General features: G+C 48.5%; 7 protein-coding genes across 7 annotated transcripts; 5 read left to right on the top strand and 2 right to left on the bottom strand.

Moving 5' to 3' along the window:
• Positions 1–748: 748 nt before the first annotated feature.
• Positions 749–2,745, top strand: FPOAC1_004818 (uncharacterized protein; the record flags this gene model as incomplete). Its single annotated transcript, XM_044849356.1, has 2 exons — positions 749–2,302; positions 2,359–2,745. The coding sequence occupies 2 exons, from the start codon at positions 749–751 to the stop codon at positions 2,743–2,745; spliced, it is 1,941 nt and encodes a 646-aa protein (XP_044708066.1).
• A 1,112-nt stretch (positions 2,746–3,857) lies between these two features.
• Positions 3,858–4,775, bottom strand: FPOAC1_004819 (uncharacterized protein; the record flags this gene model as incomplete). Its single annotated transcript, XM_044849357.1, has 3 exons — positions 3,858–4,107; positions 4,166–4,649; positions 4,766–4,775. The coding sequence occupies 3 exons, from the start codon at positions 4,773–4,775 to the stop codon at positions 3,858–3,860; spliced, it is 744 nt and encodes a 247-aa protein (XP_044708067.1).
• A 2,144-nt stretch (positions 4,776–6,919) lies between these two features.
• On the top strand, positions 6,920–7,894 carry FPOAC1_004820 (uncharacterized protein; the record flags this gene model as incomplete). Its single annotated transcript, XM_044849358.1, has 1 exon — positions 6,920–7,894. The coding sequence occupies one exon, from the start codon at positions 6,920–6,922 to the stop codon at positions 7,892–7,894; it is 975 nt and encodes a 324-aa protein (XP_044708068.1).
• A 1,196-nt stretch (positions 7,895–9,090) lies between these two features.
• FPOAC1_004821 (uncharacterized protein) lies at positions 9,091–10,635 on the top strand (the record flags this gene model as incomplete). The annotated part of the gene is made up of 1 exon (XM_044849359.1): positions 9,091–10,635. The coding sequence occupies one exon, from the start codon at positions 9,091–9,093 to the stop codon at positions 10,633–10,635; it is 1,545 nt and encodes a 514-aa protein (XP_044708069.1).
• Positions 10,636–10,930: 295 nt separating this feature from the next.
• On the bottom strand, positions 10,931–11,718 carry FPOAC1_004822 (uncharacterized protein; the record flags this gene model as incomplete). Its single annotated transcript, XM_044849360.1, has 3 exons — positions 10,931–11,037; positions 11,092–11,257; positions 11,317–11,718. 3 exons carry the CDS (start codon positions 11,716–11,718, stop codon positions 10,931–10,933), a joined length of 675 nt encoding a protein of 224 aa, XP_044708070.1.
• Positions 11,719–14,696: 2,978 nt separating this feature from the next.
• Positions 14,697–16,133, top strand: FPOAC1_004823 (uncharacterized protein; the record flags this gene model as incomplete). The annotated part of the gene is made up of 2 exons (XM_044849361.1): positions 14,697–14,888; positions 15,663–16,133. 2 exons carry the CDS (start codon positions 14,697–14,699, stop codon positions 16,131–16,133), a joined length of 663 nt encoding a protein of 220 aa, XP_044708071.1.
• Positions 16,134–17,803: 1,670 nt separating this feature from the next.
• On the top strand, positions 17,804–18,833 carry FPOAC1_004824 (uncharacterized protein; the record flags this gene model as incomplete). Its single annotated transcript, XM_044849362.1, has 3 exons — positions 17,804–18,049; positions 18,323–18,457; positions 18,546–18,833. The coding sequence occupies 3 exons, from the start codon at positions 17,804–17,806 to the stop codon at positions 18,831–18,833; spliced, it is 669 nt and encodes a 222-aa protein (XP_044708072.1).
• Positions 18,834–21,778: the final 2,945 nt, after the last annotated feature.

Genomic DNA, 21,778 nt, shown 5'->3' on the forward strand with positions numbered 1-21,778 from the left:
TACGGATACACATGGGATCGAATTAAGAGCCGAATCAATTCGTTACCCTTCTTTATTCATTTACGACCAGGCCCTTGCTTTCGGGTGCGCACATAGCTTTGATTACACCATCAACGCCGCATATTTTTCATCGCCAGGCCCAAGAATAATTTATTCTAACTACAACTTTTCCTCAGTCCACCGATTTTTTTTAAGCCCCCTCAACGCCGCTACGTTTTATCACCACCGTTTGGAACTTTGTCTGCCCAACTGTCCATCAGGGCAATTGAACTCGCTTGAGTAGTACAACGGACAAGTCTGGTCGCTTCGTGTCACCCAGAACAACGAAAGAGAATAGACACCTCACGAAAGGTTTTATTACATACGGAACGTTATCTATCAGGACGTCAAACTTATTTACCGTCCCTAAGATTCTACAGTCTTCTTCCTCGATTAGAAGGAGGGTTCCGGTTGTTGCTGTACTAGAGACGTTCTAAAAGCCTAGACCGCCCGCTGCTTGACTCTTTTAGCCCCGACACAATCGCACCATCTTCTTCCCCTCCATCGCTCCTTCTTGTACCCGTCTAATCGATCGCGTCCCGTCTCCCGATCGACAGCTCCCCGCGGTCCTGTCAGTACCTATCTCGATCCTTACGCCTCCCAGAATTTGTACCGAGCATATCTCACAATCAAAATTTCCAAGTCTTTTCACGACACAACTCTTACCGCCATACCTTGCCTCGTTACTATCAACGTACCGTAAGACTAGATGTCCGCCTCCGACTCGGTTCCGGCCACACCGGAGGACTGGAAAGACCTCTCGACGCCCGGATCTCCTGGTTCTGAAGATTCGTCTGAACCCAGCACGCCACTCGAGTCTCCCAATCATGACAGTCCCAATGAGCCCCCTCGAAGAGTCCCGTCCCTGCGGTCCGTTTCTGATCCTCGCAATATGAATCCGAACTCAACTGCGATGGGAGTTTTGGGCATGGCCAGACGTCCCGTGCAAACATCCTCCAGTTTTGCTGGAAACAGTAGTGCTTCGGTAGAAAATAGTATTATGGCCAAGGCGCGGGCACTGCACCAGCAACGCCTGCAAAAAGGCAACCCAGCATCACCTGCTGGGCAGTCACCAACGTCCAGTGTATCAAACGGATTCCCTGCCAACTTACGAATGCCCCAGAACATGCAAAGACCACAGGCTCCGCACGCCAACTCAGCTCCTGCGATCACAAAGCCTTCTTTAAGCGCGAGAAGGGCCAATATGGGTATGAAGCTATCCGACATGGGGGGACCCGTCGCTGCCGCAACCACGGTTAAGAAGCGTGGGCCTCCCGGAAAACTATCGGACATCACAGGCGACGCACCAAGTAATGAAGAATCGAACGGGACAGGAAGTGGCCACGGGTCAAAAATGGACGATTTCAAGAAATACATCGATACGGAGAAGGGATGGGTCACATTTGATGGCGCTGCCACCATCACACGCACGGGAGTCAACTTTGCCAACGGTCAGACCTTCAGCATATCCCTCGATGAAGTGGAAGTAATGACCGAGCTGGGCAAGGGAAATTATGGAACCGTCTACAAGGTTAAGCATGCCAAGAGGAGTCTCCCTCGGTTTGGACAAGGCTTGTCAAGAAAGCTGCCCCCTGTCCAGTATTCGCAGTCAGACCCTTCACCAGTCAGGCCGATCGAAGACTCAACTGATAGTCAATCAAACTCGGGTGATGGCACCACAGGCACGGTTATGGCAATGAAGGAAATGCGACTGGAACTCGATGATGCCAAGTTTACAACTATTCTGAAGGAGCTTGTCATATTACACGAGTGTATTTCGCCCTACATCATTGACTTTTACGGTGCTTTCTTCCAGGAGGGAGCTGTCTACATGTGCATTGAGTATATGGATGGAGGTTCCATTGATAAGCTATATACTGGAGGAATCCCCGAAAACGTGTTGCGGAAGATCACCTATTCCACAGTGATGGGTCTGAAGTCGCTGAAGGAGGAGCACAGTATTATCCACCGCGATGTCAAACCAACAAACATTCTAGTTAACACACGAGGTCAAGTCAAAATCTGTGATTTTGGCGTCAGTGGTAATTTGGTCGCCAGTATAGCCCGAACCAACATCGGCTGTCAGAGCTACATGGCACCCGAAAGAATTTCAGGCGGTGGATACGCACAAGCAGGAAACTCCGATGGATCTTACAGTGTTCAGAGTGACGTCTGGAGTCTGGGCCTAACGGTCATCGAGTGTGCCAAAGGTGCATACCCTTACCCGCCAGAGGTATCATCTACCATTTTTAGTCAGTTAAGTGTAAGGCGGCCTTCTTTTTATCAAAGATGTGAGTGCGGTTTACTAACTGAGAACAGGCTATTGTCGAGGGTGAACCACCTGCTATGCCCGAGGAGGGCTACTCGGATACAGCCACGGATTTTGTCAGAAGCTGTCTTCACAAGATTCCCAAACAGCGACCAACCTACGCAATGCTGTTGAAACACCCCTGGCTTATTGATTTCACAAAACCCCAGACCATCGCAGAAGAAGCTGAGGACGGTGATGAGGCTGACAAGGTGGCGGAAGCTGTCGGCAAAATTGCCCTCAACTCCACAACGGAAGATGCAGAAGTGGCTGACTGGGTAAACGGTGTGTTGCAGAAGGAGAGAGACGGTCTGAAGGTGGATGGTCCTCTAAGGCCAGCATTACACACTGCTCCGCTCGACAGCGTCAGCCCTATATCAAGCCCGAATGACGTCTAGAGGCCGAAATTTGGGAATGAATGAATCGCACATTTTTCTCAAAGGCAAGGCTGACTGGACGCGACAATCAGTCAACAGAGCAGGTATCTAGTTGGCTACAGAACCAAGACATTTACAGGCATCTGTTAAATTGCTACGATGGCTGCTAACAACGAGTCTTTTCTTACCACATGGTGGTACGTTGCGAAGTCTTTCGACTAGCATGTATTATCTGTACTGTTTTTTATCGCTCTTTTCTGCGATTTCTTTCTTTTGAGAACACTCCTGTACACGCTTTAGGATGGCTTTAGATAAACCTGGATCAGATTTTGGCATTGTATTACGGAAGAACAAAACGGGGTGAGAACTCTTGGGGGAGACGCATCAGGACAGCATTTTGGGTTTTCAAGCATGTACGGCCGAAAATGAAGGTGGCGGAGTGAGGTAGGATGGAGAGACGGTTACGAAAGCGACTTCAGGCTTCAATCGTTGGAAAGCCGAGGCAAGGGAGGCGTGTTTCGAGGGGTTAGCGAACGAACAATCAACGAAAACATGACATTCACATGCCGGATTTTGCTTCATCCTATGTTTTGGCAACGTATCGGCAACAACGGTATCATCTACCTTTGTGTTGAATAGGTAGCACAGGCGTTGTGAGTTTGTGAAACATCAAACCAACGAAACACCGTGGAGGTAGCTTAGTTGGAATTGCAGAAGTGTATTGGGGACAATTTGTATATCGAGACGAGATATAATTTGAAAATACTTGTATTGGTGCAGTATCATATATTCATAACTATTACGCGATTGACGGACAAGCTTCTCGTAGAACTCGCCGTAACTTTCGCTTCAACATTATTTGGAGCATTCCAATGCTTCACCCCAAAAGGTTTCATGTGTACAAGCCTGCCAAATACGACAGGCCAGTGACTAAATCAAATATGAACAGACAAAATCAAGCTGTCGAAAATACTTGAGCAGCCGCATTTGCGGCATTGCAGTTGGTCGGCTAGATGACAATTCGATTCTGCAAAATTGACGTTGAACTTTCTCGTTCCTAATTAACGCATTGCCAACGCCCCCAAAAACCGCTCGCTTAAACAAGTCCTAAGTGGCAATTGACGAGTGATAGTTTAGGAGTAGTCGTCCTTAACACGGCGTCCTTCGTAACCGTTGGTGCTGCGAACGCTACGTCTGCGGCGCCATGGGCGACCGCTGTAACCGCCGCTGGAGCCCTTGTCACCACGCATGCCGAGGCAAAATAGAACGGTGGCGATGAAAAGGGCAGCCCAGGAGGCCCAGGCAAAACCAAATGCGTAGCGACCGATTGAGGCCGAACGGCCAGCACTCTTGAAAGCGTTACGGGCGAGAACCCAAGTAGCACTGCGCCAAATTGTTAATAAATAAAGTCATTGAATTTGTGTGATGTGAGGTAACATACGTCATCAGGGACATGGCGACAGAGGAGCAGAACAAGGCGAACATGGACGCGAAGCCAGAGATACCAGCGCCGAGGCGACCACAGCAGGCAATGAAGCCGGTGAAGAAGGCAATGGTTTCGAAGAACAGGGTGATGAGAATGAAGACCCAGCCGAACCTCCAGAGGAAGAACTGACGGTTGGAGGTAGTGTCGCCAGCGCGACCGCCGACGAGGGAGCTGGGCGCATTGCGAGGGTTAGAGTCCCAAGCTCGACCGATGACAGGAGCAGCGCGAGCACCATCGCAGTCGTTGTTACCGGCGCCACAAATGTAGAAGAAGTTCCATTGCGTGGTGTCGCGAGCTCCGGTGATATCGCTCGTGTCGGCGCGGAGGAAATACGTCTTGTCAAATGGAGTGGTTGAGGTCAGTCCAGACAGAACAATGAACCAGAGGAGGAGCAGTGAAACTGCCATGAGGACCAGGCCTGCAAGGCCGAGAGGTGCGTCTACAGCATGTTAGTCTAAGATTGCCGAGATGATATGATGAAAAGCAACGCAGCAATGGGAATGATCTTCGTTCCTATGCTTGGCAACGAATCACGAGCATGATAGGAGAACTTACTCTTCGCCATGATGATATTTGGTGGTTTCAATCACGGAAAACTTAGTTGTTGATGCAAGCACTGTCGCCCCCCCCCCAAAAAAATGAGTAGGTAGTAGGGATTAAGTCGTTGTGATGGAGCCCGGGAATTGGGTGTCGTCACGCCCAGGATCACTGTCAGGGGAGCCAAAGGCTGCAGCTAAAAAAAAGGCCACTACTGTACTGGTAATGGGATTATGCGTCGGGTGTTATCTCGTCCAAACCAAGTCCTGTATTATACAGACCAGGTGGTGCGATAGGGTGACAAGGTGAATGATCTTATATCAAGGTCAAACAGAGATGGGAGGAGGGAACCAAAAAGAAAAGGGAAATTTGAGACGGGGAGATTGACGATCCTTATGAACCTTGTTTAGCTCTTGTGGAGGGTTTTCTTGTTTTTGTTTCTGGAGCTTTTTTTCTTAGCGTCGACTACGGATGGTAGTTTCTAGCTAAGAGCTAGGGGTGATGTGATGGACTGATGCTTGCTTGCTCGCTCGCTCGGGAGACGGCCTGTCGGTGTGGAGTATGTCTCTGTCTTTGTCAAATTGTACGACGACGACAGAGATATTTCGTCTCCCTTTGGCGAAGAGAGACACCGAGTTTCTGGTTAAAATGGGTAACAATAAGTTTCTGAGAGGATAGAAGGGAGAGTGGGATAAACGTAGCAACCCTAGAAATAGCTTGTATTACGGCTTGGGTTCTTGCTTATGATCCAAAGAGACTCAACTTGGCCCTCATTCACACGTAAATTCACATTCATAGAGGGTGTTACGTAGTCACGGCACATACATTGCACATGCATGGCAACCCCAGGGTACCAGTGTCTGTGGCTGCCCTCCATGGCATTCAGGCATTCAATCGCCCAGGTCCCAGGGCATCTTGATCCCGGATTTTCCATCCATCCATTACAGTCCAGTGACCCCCAAGTGGAGATTGGATGCCCAAGTTGCAGCAGACGATGCTCTCTACCATCGTCCAACGGGTCTAGCCTGCAATCCAATCTCCCTCCCAAGTGGTCGCTAAAGAGGTACATAGAGATAGAGACCAAGAAATGTTCCGAGTGCACAGCAGCTCGGCTATGACGACGCTTGGCGGTAATGGAGAAAATGAAAGTTAAGCACCAAAGCACCAATAACATCTTACCCAATGGGGAAAAGCTGCAGCAACCATCTGTCCTCTGTTGGGGTTTAGCGCACGTCTCCTCTGATGTCATGAGACACAAAAATGAATGATGCGACAGCGATCCTCGTGAAAAGGAAGTGATTGTCGATGATGAATGGGGCGACAACACTACGATCAGCCAAGACTCGCCAACCATGGGTCCTCCTCAGTCTTTTAGCTATGTAATGGGTTTGTAAGTCCACAATGCTGCGTTGTTTCGCGCTGTGATGTGCTGTTGAGACAGGGTCTTTGCCGCAGACTTGCTCTTGACGGAACTTTCCAAGTAACTTCCATTGCTTGTTACATAGCCATCGCTTGTTTGGTGGGCATTTTTCGCATTTCAGCTCTCGGTTCTCTCGATCTGTGTCTTGGTTGAATTAGTTTCAGCTAGCACCGTGTACTTTGTTGTGCCATCGCGCAGTAAGTGGTAGGTACCTAGTGAGCCGATGTTACATACTCTACTAGTCACCATCACTTGACAGCTGTTGTACATGAGGAATTTTGCAAGCTTTTACCACATCAATGCTGAGCCACTTGTGAAACTGTAACGCCTGTAGCACAACAACAAAAATTTCGGTTCATTATCGAAACACCATCAATTTGATAGGGATTAAAGAGCCGCTTCATATTCACATGCGTCCCAGAGACGGCAGAGTCCACGACTGTAAATTGACTCTCGGGCTGCCTCCGTTAATCTTCGGCCCTGATTGACCGACGTCACCGTCAACCGTCTCCCTTTAGCCCCACGGGATCGTCCAGGAGCAGAAACTCACTTTTGCTAACAACCATTGTCTTTTGTTGGTCGTGACGCATTGGATAGGCTGTCCCCGTGTGATCCTGACTATCACTACCCACGCTTGCTTGGATCCCATCGACCAACCAACTCATCGTCATTTCTAAAGTGCTCGTGCTTCCACCGGCTCGTTCCAGGCTTGTCTGGTTGCCTGGACGCCAGGATATAGAATGTCGCCCAGTATGCGGCTCAATGCCGTTCCGTCTTCCGGCATTCTATCCACCCTGTTCCGCTCCGGGGCCGGGCCAACGTCCGGTCGATGGTCATCTACACGTGCTGTTGGCCAAACCTCTCTCAAGCTTATTGCTCATCAACATCTCACGGAAACAGGATCTGATACTTTTGTCTCTTATGACGCTGCCCACGCTGCTCAGGAGGACCTACGCTCTCGGTTTCTCCGATGGAAGGGTTTGACTGATGAAGAGCAAAGGGGCCAAGTACCTCGTCCTCATCTTGTTTCTTTTGAGCCTACACCAACTCTTACCCTGGGGCGTCGTCAACCGCCTCTGACTCCGGCCCAGACGTCCCGTTTTCAGGCGCCCCTTTCTGTCACTCTCCCCAACCGACGTAGCCCCGTCCCGGAGCGGACCTTTACTCCTGATGTTAGGCAAACCAGTCGTGGCGGTTTAACGACATACCACGGCCCGGGGCAACTTGTGCTCTGGCCTGTGTTAGATATGCATTCGCCATTGTTTTCCCACTACTCGGTCATGTCCTATGCGAGTCATCTTGAGGCTACTACGCGTCGCCTCCTCGCCGATACATTCGGGTTAAAAACGTACACAACACGGGATGAGCCTGGAGTTTGGGTCTACACCTCTGCTGGTCAACCGGAGCGCAAGATAGCGGCTATGGGCGTCCATCATCGGCGACACGTCACGGCACTTGGTATCGCCGTGAATATAGATGTTCCTGTGGAAGGGCCTGAAAATGTAAACCCTTGGGCTCGTTTCGTTCCATGTGGCCTTGAAGGCAAGCTCGTAACATCCGTGGCCGCCGAGTTGAGAGAGAGAGGCGATATATCACGATTGGATGATTGGGATATGGTGTCTCTGGCAGCCAGATGGGCGGAGATGTTTGACGAAGGATTAGTGGATGAGAAGAAGAGGGATGTTGACGGTGAAGCAAGCACTGAGCTTCGCCGTGCCACCATATAGAAAAGATACCTTCGAGAAGACGATATACAGCTATTTTAATACCGATATACACAGCTTAGACTTGCTCGAAGAGGCAAAGAACTTGACTGATAATAGCATAAGTGATGAAACAAGCATATCAACTATCATGGTTTGGGCAGGTAGTTAATCTGACCACCAGGAACGTGATTATCAAGTTACTTGCTGTCGCAGTATTCAATCTCAGGTCGCTTCCACCCTACACTCACTTATCACAAAAACGTTAAGAGAATAACACATCAAGTGGTATCATTAGAAAAAAGCGAAGAACCTCCACAAGAAAGTCTCCTCGTATTGACCAACTGTCTATTTGCTTTTGATTTCTTTATTTGCTTTCGTTCATTCATAACGCGATTCGGCAACCGCTAGACGTTGAGGGTTTTATCTTTTTCAATCATCAGGTTTGTTAGTGAGTTGGTCACAGTCCATACATGTATACGCAAGATCTCGTGGCTTGGCATGGTTTTCAAAGCCTAAAAATATTGTTTCCCTTACTCTCTAGCACGTTGAGATTCTTGGCCGTCTTCCATCACATACAAACTAATGACCAAAAAAAAAGTTTCAACATTGTCGTAGGGTAGGTCGCTCTGAACGTTCAAATGACGGTGGCTTGAGACCTAATGACACCACCGATTATCCCTGCAATCGTTAAGAAAGCATTATCGTCTCGGCCTGATCCGATAAATATCGTTGACGACTAGACGTCTAGAATGCTGCATGTGCGACCAATCAAAGCTGAATGTTCGATCAACAGCACCCTGTCAGAACAATCCAGGGACCTGCGATCGGCCATTAATTTTATTTAATTTCTCGATTGTGATCCTATTCCGCTTCATGCCGCCAACGACCTACACCACTCTGCAAAATGGGTTGCTTCGGTCCCTCCGGATTTCGTTCCTGTGATGCACACAGTTTCTTGCATCGCTACCTACAGAGGTGGTTAATACTCACTCATTAAAACCCCCATGCAAATGGGTTTTGCCAAAACAGCGAGGCTCAACTTTGTGACTCCGATACTGACCCACTCACCCGCCGGAAACTTCGATGTGACTACGCCCACTTCGGCATCAAGCAATTATATTTCACTCGTCTTTTTGATATACTAGCTTAATCCTGCCACTTTCTTGATCTTCTTTCCCCAAAGTCAACTCGTGATCGTTCGTGATTTACACCTTGCAATGGATCCTCTTGTGGCCTCGGAGTTGGAAAAGCTGGACGACGGCGTGCCATTCCGCGCACGGCCACAACATGTTCACCACACCTGGGCGCGCACATTTTCGTCCCTCCCAGAACTATTTATCCAGCCAGAATCTCTGGCCGAAATCGAAAAGATTGTGAATCTGGCAAGGAAATGTCGCCGGCGTCTAGTGACGACTGGGTGTGGCCACTCGCCTTCCAATATCACTTGCACATCCAGCTGGCTTATCAATCTGGACAACTTCAACAAGATCATCTCAGTCAACAGACAGACTGGCGTCGTTGCTATGGAAGGGGGAATAAGGCTATATGCTCTTTGTGGAGAGCTTGAGAAACACGGACTCACAATGCCCAACCTTGGAAGCATCAACGAGCAGTCTATTAGCGGTGCTATTTCCACAGGTACCCATGGTAGCAGTTTGCGTCACGGCCTCATGTCCGAGAATATCATCTCTCTCAAGGTGACACTGGCCAATGGAAAAAATGTATCTTGTTCTAAAGATACAAAGACAGACCTTTTCAGGGCTGCTCTCCTTTCTCTTGGTGCTGTTGGTATCATCACAGAAGTCACTTTCCAAGCAGTTCCGTCTTTCACTCTGAGGTGGCAGCAAAGCGTGGACACAGATTACAAGATGTTAAAGTCTTGGAACGGTGATCTTTGGACACAAAGTGAATTCGTTAGGGTCTGGTGGTTTCCTTACACAAGACGTGCGGTCATCTGGAACGCCGAAAAGACCGAAGAGGAACTTCGTGACCCCCCTCAAAGTGGCTACGATGGCTCAATCGGTTACTATGTATACCACAACCTACTGTATCTCGCACAGTATGTTCCACGAATCTTGCCCTGGGTCGAGTGGTTTGTCTTTGGGATGCAGTACGGCTTCCGCAATGGCACTACCTCATCTGCTGTTCAGCCCAGTGGCAAGGCTCTACTCATGAACTGCCTATATTCTCAGTTTGTCAACGAGTGGGCCATTCCTCTTCACAAGGGACCGGAAGCTCTTAGACGTCTCAGCTCATGGATCAACCACTTGACACCCAACGACCCTGATTACGTCCCTCACAACATCCCCTTCTCTGCCGATGGACTCTACGTACACGCACCTGTCGAGGTCCGTGTAAGCGACACCTCGCTCACATCCAACGTACGACCGTACCTTGACATCACTGTTGATGATGGGCCGACCCTGTACCTCAACGCAACGCTCTACCGGCCCTACCTGATGGATCCCCCATGCCACGAACGATACTACGAGGGATTTGAGTGGCTGATGAAGGATCTTGGAGGTCGACCTCACTGGGCTAAAAATTTCGAAACGTCACGGGCCGAAATCGAAGCATTCTACGGCAAAAGCTTGGAGGCCTTCCGAGCAGTGCGCAGTGATGCTGATCCCCAGGGCATGTTTGTTGGACCTTGGCACCGGGAGAGAATCATGGAAGAGGGCGAAGGCCTTGAACTCGAAGAGGTCGAGATTCGACGAGAGAAGAACAACAGTGGAGGCTTGACAACATTTGGAGTCATTTGATGGCATTGTCGATCGTGTAAAATGTCACAGAATAGATAGATAACCGCTTGCCACATGGCCAATGCCAAAAAATCTTGAATTCAGGATGTTGATACGATCTGAAGTTCTGTATAATGAACAAAGCATATCGAATCCACATCCTTAACGAAATAATGAATTATTAAAATTATAAATCAATCGCTTGTATTCGTTACATGTGAGCGTAGAGGTATAGAAAATGGGCAAGTTAATGAGTTCTCTAAGATTGTCACAACTCAGCACACCAGTCAATGGTGAAGCTGTGCCGTGCTTTGTCTTAGATCTGTCGGTAGCCTGACTTTTCGTCGATATGTCGGTAACGCTCACGCTCCTTGCGGTCCTTGAGTAGACAAGCAATGCATAGAACAAAGATAGCGTCGATGCCTATGGAGAAAGTCAGATATTGCATTTGAGACCAGGAGTAGTTTAAGAACTTACCAACAAGACCAAAGAGGACAGTAAAGATACCATCGATATGCAGATTGGCAAAACTGGAGATGGACGTGGCACACCCGCGTAATAGAGCTGAACTAGCAGGGCTGGTACATGTTGAGTCCATGACAAAGGCGGGCGATGTGCTGTTGTTGTAACCGCAGCATTGAAACTGCGAATCGCGAGTCAGTACATGGTATCATTCTGTGGCTTCCTGGTGAGACGACGTACAGAGTTTTGGATCAGGCTCTGCACTTCCGGCTCCTGATCAACGTAGATGTCGAAAAACTGCTCCTTCATCCTTAACGTCATGACCCAGAGAAATACAGCCACACACATGGTGAATATCGAGCACACCGTCACCATGTATCCTGAAACCTTGAGAAAACTGCGAGCGGGCATGACGAGTCCTGGCAAGGTTGCGGCGAAAGTGACGAGAATAAATATGGCATTGACGATACCCGCAGTCAAAGGGAACCTCTGATACAACAGATTCCTCGTGATAGACTCTCCATCGGTTGCCATGTCGTTCATTTGGCTCTTTACGACCAGCGAGAAAACCAACTCCATCACACCCGATGCTAGAAAGAGAATATCGGCGCAGACCGTCGTGAGAAAGATTTTGTCGACCATGTTGACGATGCCGTGTTTGATATGCGATAATTACGAGTAAATGAAATCGGTAGCGAAGAATCGATGTGTATTTTCTTTTTTTTTTCTTTTTCAGTGTTGTACTGAAAGCACTCCAAGTCGTATTACTGGGAGGTGCTGTTTCTAGACGGCCAGCGTCTGGGATATTGAGATCTCGTTGAGAGATGGAAATGAATGAATGAATGAAGGGAGCGGCCCCAAGAGATCAACCCTTGAGAAGTGCTCAACGAATATGTTCAAAGAAAGAGAGGACTGGTTAACGCCGAAGCGAGCACGGAAAGAAGATCCGGCCAAAGAGAAAGTCGTATAGTATTAAAGAGAGTTGAAGATCAAAAGATGACGAATAACCACTATGAGAAAGCTGTACCAAACAAGAGAAACAGACCACCCCTTTGCCAAAGAGTCACGAAGAAAGAGCAAAAACCAAACCAAACCGAGACCGTACCATGAAACTGGACGTCAACCCAAACGTCTCGGAAAACAGCTGATAACGGACAAATTCTCTACCAATTGACGTTTCAGGAGGTGGTTTTTGAGCGGCCAAAGTCAACGGTCCCCTTGTGCTGTGGCCCCTTGTTGGGGCGGTGGCCAATCAGAGACCCGAGATCCGTGGTTGAATACCCTCTTCGGGACACTGGCCGTTGGAGCCAAGAAACTTGAGACTCGGCAACAGGTGGCGAGCGTGGCTCAAGTTCATGGCAGAACCACTTGAAAGGAGTAGAATTGCAAGAAAACTCGTGGCAGCAGACGCCCAAGTTATAATTCTCGGATGATTTATGGCGTGACTTTGTTTCTTTTCACAAGATCTGCGACGTCTCAAATCACTGGCACGTTTCGACGCTGCCCTAGCCCAGGTCGTGGAATTCTACATGATCCATCTCTACGGATATACAACGGTCAATCAGTCATTTCGGTAGTTGAAGAGGGAGGCTCAACTCCCTGAGGCTAGGGGATTTGAGGAAAGGTTCACTGAGGGATGCCTTCACTGTTACATACAATGTGCGGGTGCAAACCCTAGCTTGCCGCTAGATCAGACGAGCTTAATTCTGTTAACCATGGTGATAGAAAGCCAACCCCTTGGGGGATGGTGTTGTCATACTGGTTGGTTGACAATGAGCCACATATCAATTTGATAGAAAATTGATATAAAGCCATATCATTGCCATACATCCATCGACCGTTGCTCTGACGGCAACTTGCTACTTCCCAGGGACTCGCTTCACTATTCGTTTTCTCTCATGCTAATGTTATGTCCCCGGGCCCTCTCTACAACACAGCAAGATCCGATAACCTGCTTCATCTTCGATTACGTGCAGAAGACATGTCATGAGAGCACTCTGACTTTTACTCGCCCTGCAGCTTCAACGTCAGAGTTAATCAGGCGAACCATTACGTTACTACTGGGTGACATCGAGTTTTAGTAATGGAGGGTATCCAGGATGCTATGCTGTCATAGATCCTCTAGATGTGAGCGATCGAACGATCTCACTCTTTGGTTTGGTCGTGTAGTGAGCGACTGTGAGGATCAAGGCATTTCTAAAGACAAAAAAAAAAGAGGGATACCTGATGCTGTCATACTGCACGTGAGAATGGAGACATAGTAGGTGAGTCAAACAGATTTCGAAAGGAGGGAGGGAACGTAACTATCGATTTCCTTTGATAAATTCTGCTTTGTGACTGTGAGGAGGCCCAAGCGTCTATACCTACCTACATGGTAGGTAGGTAGTCTCCACATCGGAGGACTATGCAACTAACGATGCTGTCTTAATAGCTCGTTAAGATAATACCCCGATAAGCACCGTAAAATACTACCTACCTAGGTAGGTACCCAGGTAATATTGGCTTCGGCAAAATCAGCAATGAGCTTTTCGTCAAGCGAGATCCATGCATTCATTTTTGGCATGATTCAACTCCAACGTCTACACGAATCCGTTCAACTCATTGCTTGATTCATGTTCACACTTGGTATGGTGCAATCGTGCTCAAGATACAGAGTACGTATAATATTGTTAACGCGAGAAAGACAAACTCCACGCTGACACTGTGCCATTCTTGGTGAGCTTCCTATTTTAGCTAAGCGTGGTCTCTTATGATGGAGGGGCCGTTCAGAACCTTAGCTTACTAGCCAGCAAGCTTTGACCTGGGCTAATTGCTACTCGCCGTTGTCATTTGCATGGATGGCTGGGTAGCTCCGAGGCATGAGCTTCCCCGCCTGTCGTACTGTATCTCGAGACCGTGCGCCTGAGTCGCCGGAGACTCAGCCTGCAGGGCTCGCTGGAAGTCCCATCTCGGACATTGGGTTCATGGCTATTCGAGAGTTGCTTTGCTGCACCTTTCCCACTGCAGAATGAAGCCTTGCTGGTTCCATATGTGTCCCCAGCCTTAAATGCGAGGCTGGACTCGAATTTGTCTGACATGTGAGATGCTGATACTGGGATGAGCCTGAAGAACGATCAATCAACATTTGTTTGTGCAGTACTGTTGCCATCTTGCCGAATCCGAGCTCAGCGCGACTCGACTCGAGTTACAGCATCTCGTCATGTCGAGCACGGTTCCGGCCTAAATGTCGCCCCTTATCACGGAACAAACAAACCCTGAAGCCGTTCCCGCCACCCTCCGACGGAGCCGAGGACTTCGTCCACCAATCCCCGGGCCATTTCTGTGATGTTTTCAGGATTTCCCCTTCATGGCCAACAAGTAATAACAAGCCGTTAATTTGTTTGGCACAATTACTCCACAGTCTCTGTACCCTCCTTCAACCAGGGAATAATGGGATGGATGACATGAATGCTTCTAGGCGTCCTCAACCTCTTGCTAGACTCGGCCCCACCATCCTGACGGTAGTTTCGTGCAAGCGCATTAGCTATTCCAGCAAGACTAGTATTAGAAATTGAGATTTAGAGACTGTTTTCGAGGCTTCCCGCCAATCACGTCTTTTAAACTGTGAGGCATATTTGCAGATGGGGTTGAGTAAGGACTACAATGCTAATGGTCTCGATCAGTGGCACTGCGACTCTGCAAGTATCCCTGGCAGCCAGGGGTTCAGAGCCGAGGAATTAGGGCCGTCCATCCTGAGATCCCCATCTGCCTCATCAATATGCGATACGCACACAGACACCCATAGCTCGTCTTTGCCTCTCAAGCTCGTTGATGTATGCCAATGGGAAAGAAAGAGACATTGTGCATTTGAGATAGGATAAGTGTCGTCGATTCTTGACAACATCTGCTATTACGAGTGCTTGGTGAAGCACGTACTTAATATACCATTGAGCGTTCTCATCATGATCAATTAATCCCAGTACTGATTAGATAGCCCCACTCACTAAAGTGGATGATGCGACAGGTCGAGGCCTTGTGCAGACGCACGCGCTACAGGGGAGTAGCACCATGTGTCCATCGAAGTCCAACAATTCGTGCTGTTCGTGTTCAGTTTGGTCCCCAGGATTGTGAGGACGGGGTACACTGTGCGACAGATCTGCACTAGTCGAGATTTGATTGCAAACTGGAGGTTGGCGGCTGAATAGGAAACAAACATCAGGGACAAGCCTTGATGTTTTCGTATTTCCAGCACCGGACATTTTGGTTAAGGAACTTCAGGAATACTACCTCTAGTCAAGCAAGACCCTTTCTAAATTGCATAGCTTACGCGAGTACAAAGTGCGAAAGCCTTCCGCGCTTGCAGCTGTTGTATGGTTCGTCACGCGGGAGCATGCGTGCGGCGCAGAATGGCCCACCGCGTTCAACGGCTTGGGATATCCTGGATAAGGCCGAGGCCTTTTCCTCTGAAGCAATGTCAACGCGTGAGGTCGACAGGATCTTTCCGCGAAGTGTAGAGAGGTACGTGCATCGGCACTCTTTGCGGTAGGGCAACACTGTGTCACTCGCTTGAAAGATGGATGACCGGAGAGGATTACTCCTAGTAACAGTGGAGTGTTCTACCTGATGGGCCGAGTCGCGGACCTCTGTCTCCACAGCAAGCCAGACAGACCTCTCTCTGTCCACTATGTACGTTGTTGAAGCTTTGTGTCAAGATTGCAGTTGAGACTCCAGTAAAGGTCGAAATGCCATCCCAGAAAGGCAAGTCAATAATGAATGTCCTTGCACAAGCTGTAACGGTCGTCGTTCCCACGCTCCGCTTGAACAGAACACTTTGGGCAACGGTTGAGAAGCCGAAACAAGACACTACTAGGTACAAGTTGTGCTGTATGTCATCACTGACGTCCACCCTGCTGTTTTATTGTCATCAACCTGAGATTCTTCTGCCTGGCACGGAGGTTGGCCGGTGCGAATTTGGTCGAGATGACGGATGGACAGTTAAATTCGTTGACCAAGCAAGATCGAAACGGAAGAACCCTGCTGATAACAGCGGTTTGCAAATGGCTCCATTCGATCAGTGATGAATGCGTCGATTGACGAAATCAACAACATCAGCGAGGATTTCTGCCAGGGCACGACGATCTTTCCATTGTCCACAGGATAGTCCGTGTGCAGGACGGCTACAACATCACTATCCTCGTTTCATCGTCGGATCTTGATGACGTTGGTGATCACGGTTGCTCTCCCCAGATTCGACGGGCGGCTATGAGCCAATTGTCGATTCTCAATCCAAACGAAAAGGGCAAATGCGCGCAAGCGAAAAAAAAAAGGCAAAGACAAGGAGTCTCAAATAGCGATAGCTCATCTAGATTACCCACTGTATACTTCGTTGTTTACATTTGTTCCAATGACACGGTATCATCGACTTTTGGTCAAGATGATGCACAGGTGACAAACATATCAGCCATTGTATGACAGACATGTTTGTTCGCCAACCTCATTCCAACAATTCAGGTCTCTCAGGAAAAACACTTGCATTCGCCGACACTTTGGGCTCCAAGTGGAAGAGCCCATGTAAATTCTCACGCATGCTCTCATCAATATTCACCATACGCGTGCCACAGTCCACTCATGCAATCCTAGTCGCACCAGCAATGGCGCGCTGCACGTAGCAACCCACCAGACAATTCAATCGTGACTCCCTAACTCAGCAACGAACAGGCTAATTTGAAGACTGTGGTTGGTCAAGGCTGGACCTCACATCCCTTCCACCTTGCTCTCATCTTGTACCCATTCCGCTCGTGGAGACTGCACGCCGTCCCGCTACAGCACCCAGAAAGCTTGCTACCTGCTGAGACGTTGCAGAGCCCTCGTAATTCAGCAAAGCACAGCAAGTCTTGCCCCCACCATCCCGGGCAGTAGCGATGCACTGTCGGATATATGTAGCTAAAAACTGGAATACATACCTTGTTGTTTTATCTGTATCTGTAATTTATCATCCCCTGTCCACACGTCGCTAGCACAAACTCACACAGTGAACGAAATGAAGGCCCATCTGCTCAGATTCCCCCGCTCCATGTTCCCCCATCGGCTTGAACCCTGGCAGCTGCTGGGACTTTTAGCCTGGCTAGACTCTTGTCGCTGTAAGCTTTTGAACCCGCCCCACACCCTGTCATCTCCGCTTCCGGCCAAGCGCCTCGTCAGTTGCATGCGGTGTCCAGCGGTTGCATTTAGCTCTGCCAATCAACGTTGGGGAACCTTTTGCTTAAGGTAAATTCCCTCGTCTTCGTCTGCATACAGCAATCTCTCCCCTGTCATTCTGCTCCTGCCCCCTGCACTCTCACACTGACCCTTAGAACACGCGCACTTGCACTTGCCTCGCCTGGCCTCGCTTCTTTCCCGTCCGCGCCACCCACGTTCTCCACAGCCCGCACTCAGAAAAAGGAAAGGCCCCCCCGACCTGAACCCAGACACACCCAGACCAGACTCGAAGCAGCAAACAAGCAAGAGCAATACCCAACCAGGTTTCTGCGACAATAAACGCAGAGCACCGCAGCTCCCTCCATTTTCTCTCCGCTCCCACTCCAGATACAGTATAGATCCATCGGCACCACGCTCAAAGCAGTATCTCCACCACTCTTTTTTTGTTCTTTCTGTCGCGGTTGTTCGTGGTAATACAAACAAGAGCTCTTCCTTTTTTGAGATAATTCAATCCAAGCCCATTTGAGACGATTATCAACTCTCAGACGCCATGGCCGACATCACAGATCAGCACGACCAAACCTCTCCTACCGAGCTCGATGAGCAGAACGTTGGCAATGGCAACGCCACAGAGTCTCGCGGTATCAAGCGCCAGCGTCCTTCAGCTGGCGACGACGACGACGATGATGATGAGAAGGGCAGCCGTGAGCGTCGCAAGATTGAGATCAAGTTCATCAGCGACAAGTCTCGCCGCCATATTACATTCTCCAAGCGTAAGGCTGGAATCATGAAGAAGGTATGTTTGCACTTTGATGTTCTCCCAACCCAATAAAGAAAGAAGTCGCTGCAACGACCGAGATACCGCAAATCACGGCACAATGCGCATCAAACCAACCACGCGCAATTGCCGACGTGATTTGAGCACGAACAGCCTGCGCGAAACAGATTATGGCGTCTTAACTCCTCTGTCGCGTCCAAATCGAGCTCTTCAAGCTTCCGCGTCAATTCACTTATGCTCGTCGCAGACCATCGTTCAATGCACAGATCACTAACGTTGCTTACTCCCTAGGCTTACGAGCTTTCTGTTCTTACAGGCACTCAGGTGTTACTTCTTGTCGTGTCCGAAACTGGTCTCGTCTATACCTTTACCACACCTAAGCTTCAGCCTCTTGTGACCAAGTCTGAAGGCAAGAACTTGATTCAGGTACGCGACGGCTGCTTTCTTATTCGTGTCGCGTTTTGCGATTTAGAAACCCCAGATGTACTGTGCAATATATACTGACTCTTATCAGGCATGCCTTAATGCACCCGAGCCCACCCCAGGCAACGAGAACGGTGTTGACGGCGGCGACCAAGTCGAGTCTCCCGAAGAGCCCCCAAACCAACACCTTCCTCCCCAGGGCAGCCGACCTGGTATGCCCCAGAACCCTCACATGCCGCCCAACAACTATATGCCCAACATGCCCATGGATCCCCAGCAAGCTTTGGCTTACCAAAGCTACGTGCAACGAAATCAGGCTTACGGCTCCGGCATACCTCCTCAGCCAGGTATGCCCGCCAACAGCCACCACCAGTCGTAATGACGCTCGACTCCAAAGATGGTCTTTGGTCACTGATACCCGGCGCTTAATGCTTTTTCGAGACATTGCCTCTCGACCTTGCACGCCCCTCCTAGGCATGAGAATTGTTCTATGAGGACCTGGTGAAAAGGCGTTGGTTGGTGTTGATTTGCCACCTGCATTTTCTCTTTGATTTTTCTTTTATCTCCAATTTACATGGCTTTTAAGCCACAGCGAAGTCTGACGAGACGCTTCACTGGATTATAATAATAGCATCTGGTAGCGGTGTGCTTGTGGGCTATAGTGCTTGTTCTTGGTGGCCCAGACAGCTCCACGCTTCAGGCTTGAAACCACCGGCATACAGCCCACGTTGGGGAAGCCTGTTGCGGCTCGCCTTACATATCATTGTTTCTTGCGGCCAAAGACTTTGTGGCAGCGGACATATCCTCGTAGGGCGTTCGCACGTGGTTCAGGCATGTTTGAGCATACACATGTTGTCACTGAAGAGTATAAGGGGCGCGATTCTGGCTTGTGAATTACTGCAGAGTGTTTGGGATGGCACTGAAATGGATGGGATGAAGGCACGAACATTATGGAATGGGAACCTTATGCAGATTTGACGTCTATCATGGGCCATAAAGAGACAAAAGGATGCTTCTACACGAGAGGTTTCGATACCTGGATGTTTTATTCGCATGACTGTTGCGTAGTGTACGTGCCGGTTCTGCAGATCAACATTAATGATCTTTTGTAAATCTTGGAAGCGATCATGAGTGTAAATCAGGAACTAGTCTGGCACGACGAACGCAATAACATCGTTCGCGGAGTTCTTAGTTGACGACGGACCTGCCCAAGGCGGCTATTCCACTTGTAAAATACCCCAGAGTTTTAAGCAGCCAAAATGCAAGTTGGGTCACTTTAATCGACTTTGCTTGGCTGCCAAATAAGGAAATTTTTTAAACTACAAATCGGCACTACCGACGTCAATTGCGATGTTCTTTTAAAACTTCAGGGTTCTCTTTCGCGACTAGAACAGAAAGAAGGAAAGCTCATGTTGTGAACGCGTATCGCGATGGATCTCTTACCGCATTAGGTGACTTGGTCGCTCATGATTGGGAGGTTTCGTGGAGAGGGGAAATCATCTGTGCCTGACTGTGGGCGGAGAGGCTTTACTGTTTTTGTCATAATTTATTTTCTTATTCCTCCTGCACGTAATTTGTACGTGGATGGATCGAGACGAGATGACGTCTGGTTAGAGAAAAGTGAGCACATCACCTACGACCGAAGGGGTTTGGGGTCGGCCTTTTCCTTCTTTGGAGGTGAGGTGGGGATGAGGGATCAGGTGGGTTTAGTTGGGATGAGAATGAGGTGCAAACGTGACTATGATTTTGGACAAGCTGTTGTTAAGCTCAAATATTGTTAGTTAATGGTAGGATATGTCAATGCTGACGCAGCCAGGTAGTAGATTCGCAGTGAAGTTGTAGGTTTATTGTTGCTTCTAAGCCACCCACTCGCCGATCCCTAAACGGCGGCTACAACGTGATAACATGATGATCTTTCAAAAGCCCCGACTATTCTGCTGATCAGTATCACTCAAAGGACGATCCACTGGTACGTTTTGACCGACTATCCAAAGCTGTCGGTTCACCGTTATTGCCCAATATATGTAGTCCACTGTGCATACTAACAATGTCAAGTGCATATAGTAGAAGCAACTTGACACTCGATCCCATGGATGAATCCGTCAATGCTAAGAAGTAAATTATATTCTAATGTTGCCCTGAATACCTCTCGCATTCACTTCAATGTTTGTATCCTTATTGAGTCTTTGTTGGTAGCGGAGTTTGTCGTTGAGGAGAGCTCACCACTTTTGTCTTGATGATGTGAAATATGGAAGGAAAGGAGTGCAAGATGTTCACATTTCCTGGGCAGTAGCGGCTCCGTATTTTGAGTCCCCATTTAGATCTGTCAATATGCATAATCTTGACACTTTGCCGAAGTCTCAACCTTAGCAACCTTTGGATCTGGCCATGGCACCACCACAAGCAGGACATGCAAAGTATGGTTTAAATGGGATATCATCTTTATTACTGCTGCTATACGCCGTTGTAAACCGCTCAGAAGCGTCCAGAGTCATAGCTGCTCACATTGTCTTCATACTCTCGTACTGCCAGCACTAACACTTGCACATTTTGTATAGGCCGTTTTCGCCAATTACCAACCTCTAAGGCAGCGACAGAAGAAACAACACAATATAGACTTGATTATTTTGAGGAATTCGAATAAACTCTTCAGCTGTTGTTAGGCTTTACTCACATTTGGGCTTCGTTTTAACATCAGAGGGTATAGGAGACGATAGACTAGACAGAACAGAAGAGGGTCCCATTGACACACGCAACACACACAGAAAGACCTGCTGATAGCTGAAGAAAGCCAGAAGGAGTAATAGAAATTTGATGTGTCCTGTTGTCGAAGGCAATATGACAGTGTTGAAAGCTTTACAATCCAATGCGTTGTGATAAGACCGCCAGCTACTAAGCTGTGCACTAAAATCATTAAGCAATGGCGACGTCCTGTCAGAAACATATTGATAAGGTACTAAGGCATAGAATTACCTTACCTAGTAGGTTAGTAGGTAGTTAGTAGATAGAGGGTTACTAATGAGGTACAGTACCTTGGTAAGTTCCATCTACATATGCTGATCGACAAGGAAGGTGCCTAGGTATAGATAGATAGATATCTTATGCTGACAACATCGCTAATACCATTTTGGCATAGCCTGGACATTCGCGCAAGTGAGCAGGTTTGAGAAGGTTTTCATGCCAGACCCCGCTAGGTAGGTAGGTATCGCTACTTGAGAAAAATGGTATCTGCCTGAACCTCGAATCTCATCAGAATCATCGAATTAGTACCTACTAACCTACCTACGCAAAGAAAGATGACAAAGGAAATCACGGCGATGATAA

Source organism: Fusarium poae, chromosome 2 (genome assembly GCF_019609905.1).
Source record: "Fusarium poae strain DAOMC 252244 chromosome 2, whole genome shotgun sequence".
NCBI classification, from domain to species: Eukaryota; Fungi; Ascomycota; class Sordariomycetes; order Hypocreales; family Nectriaceae; genus Fusarium; species Fusarium poae.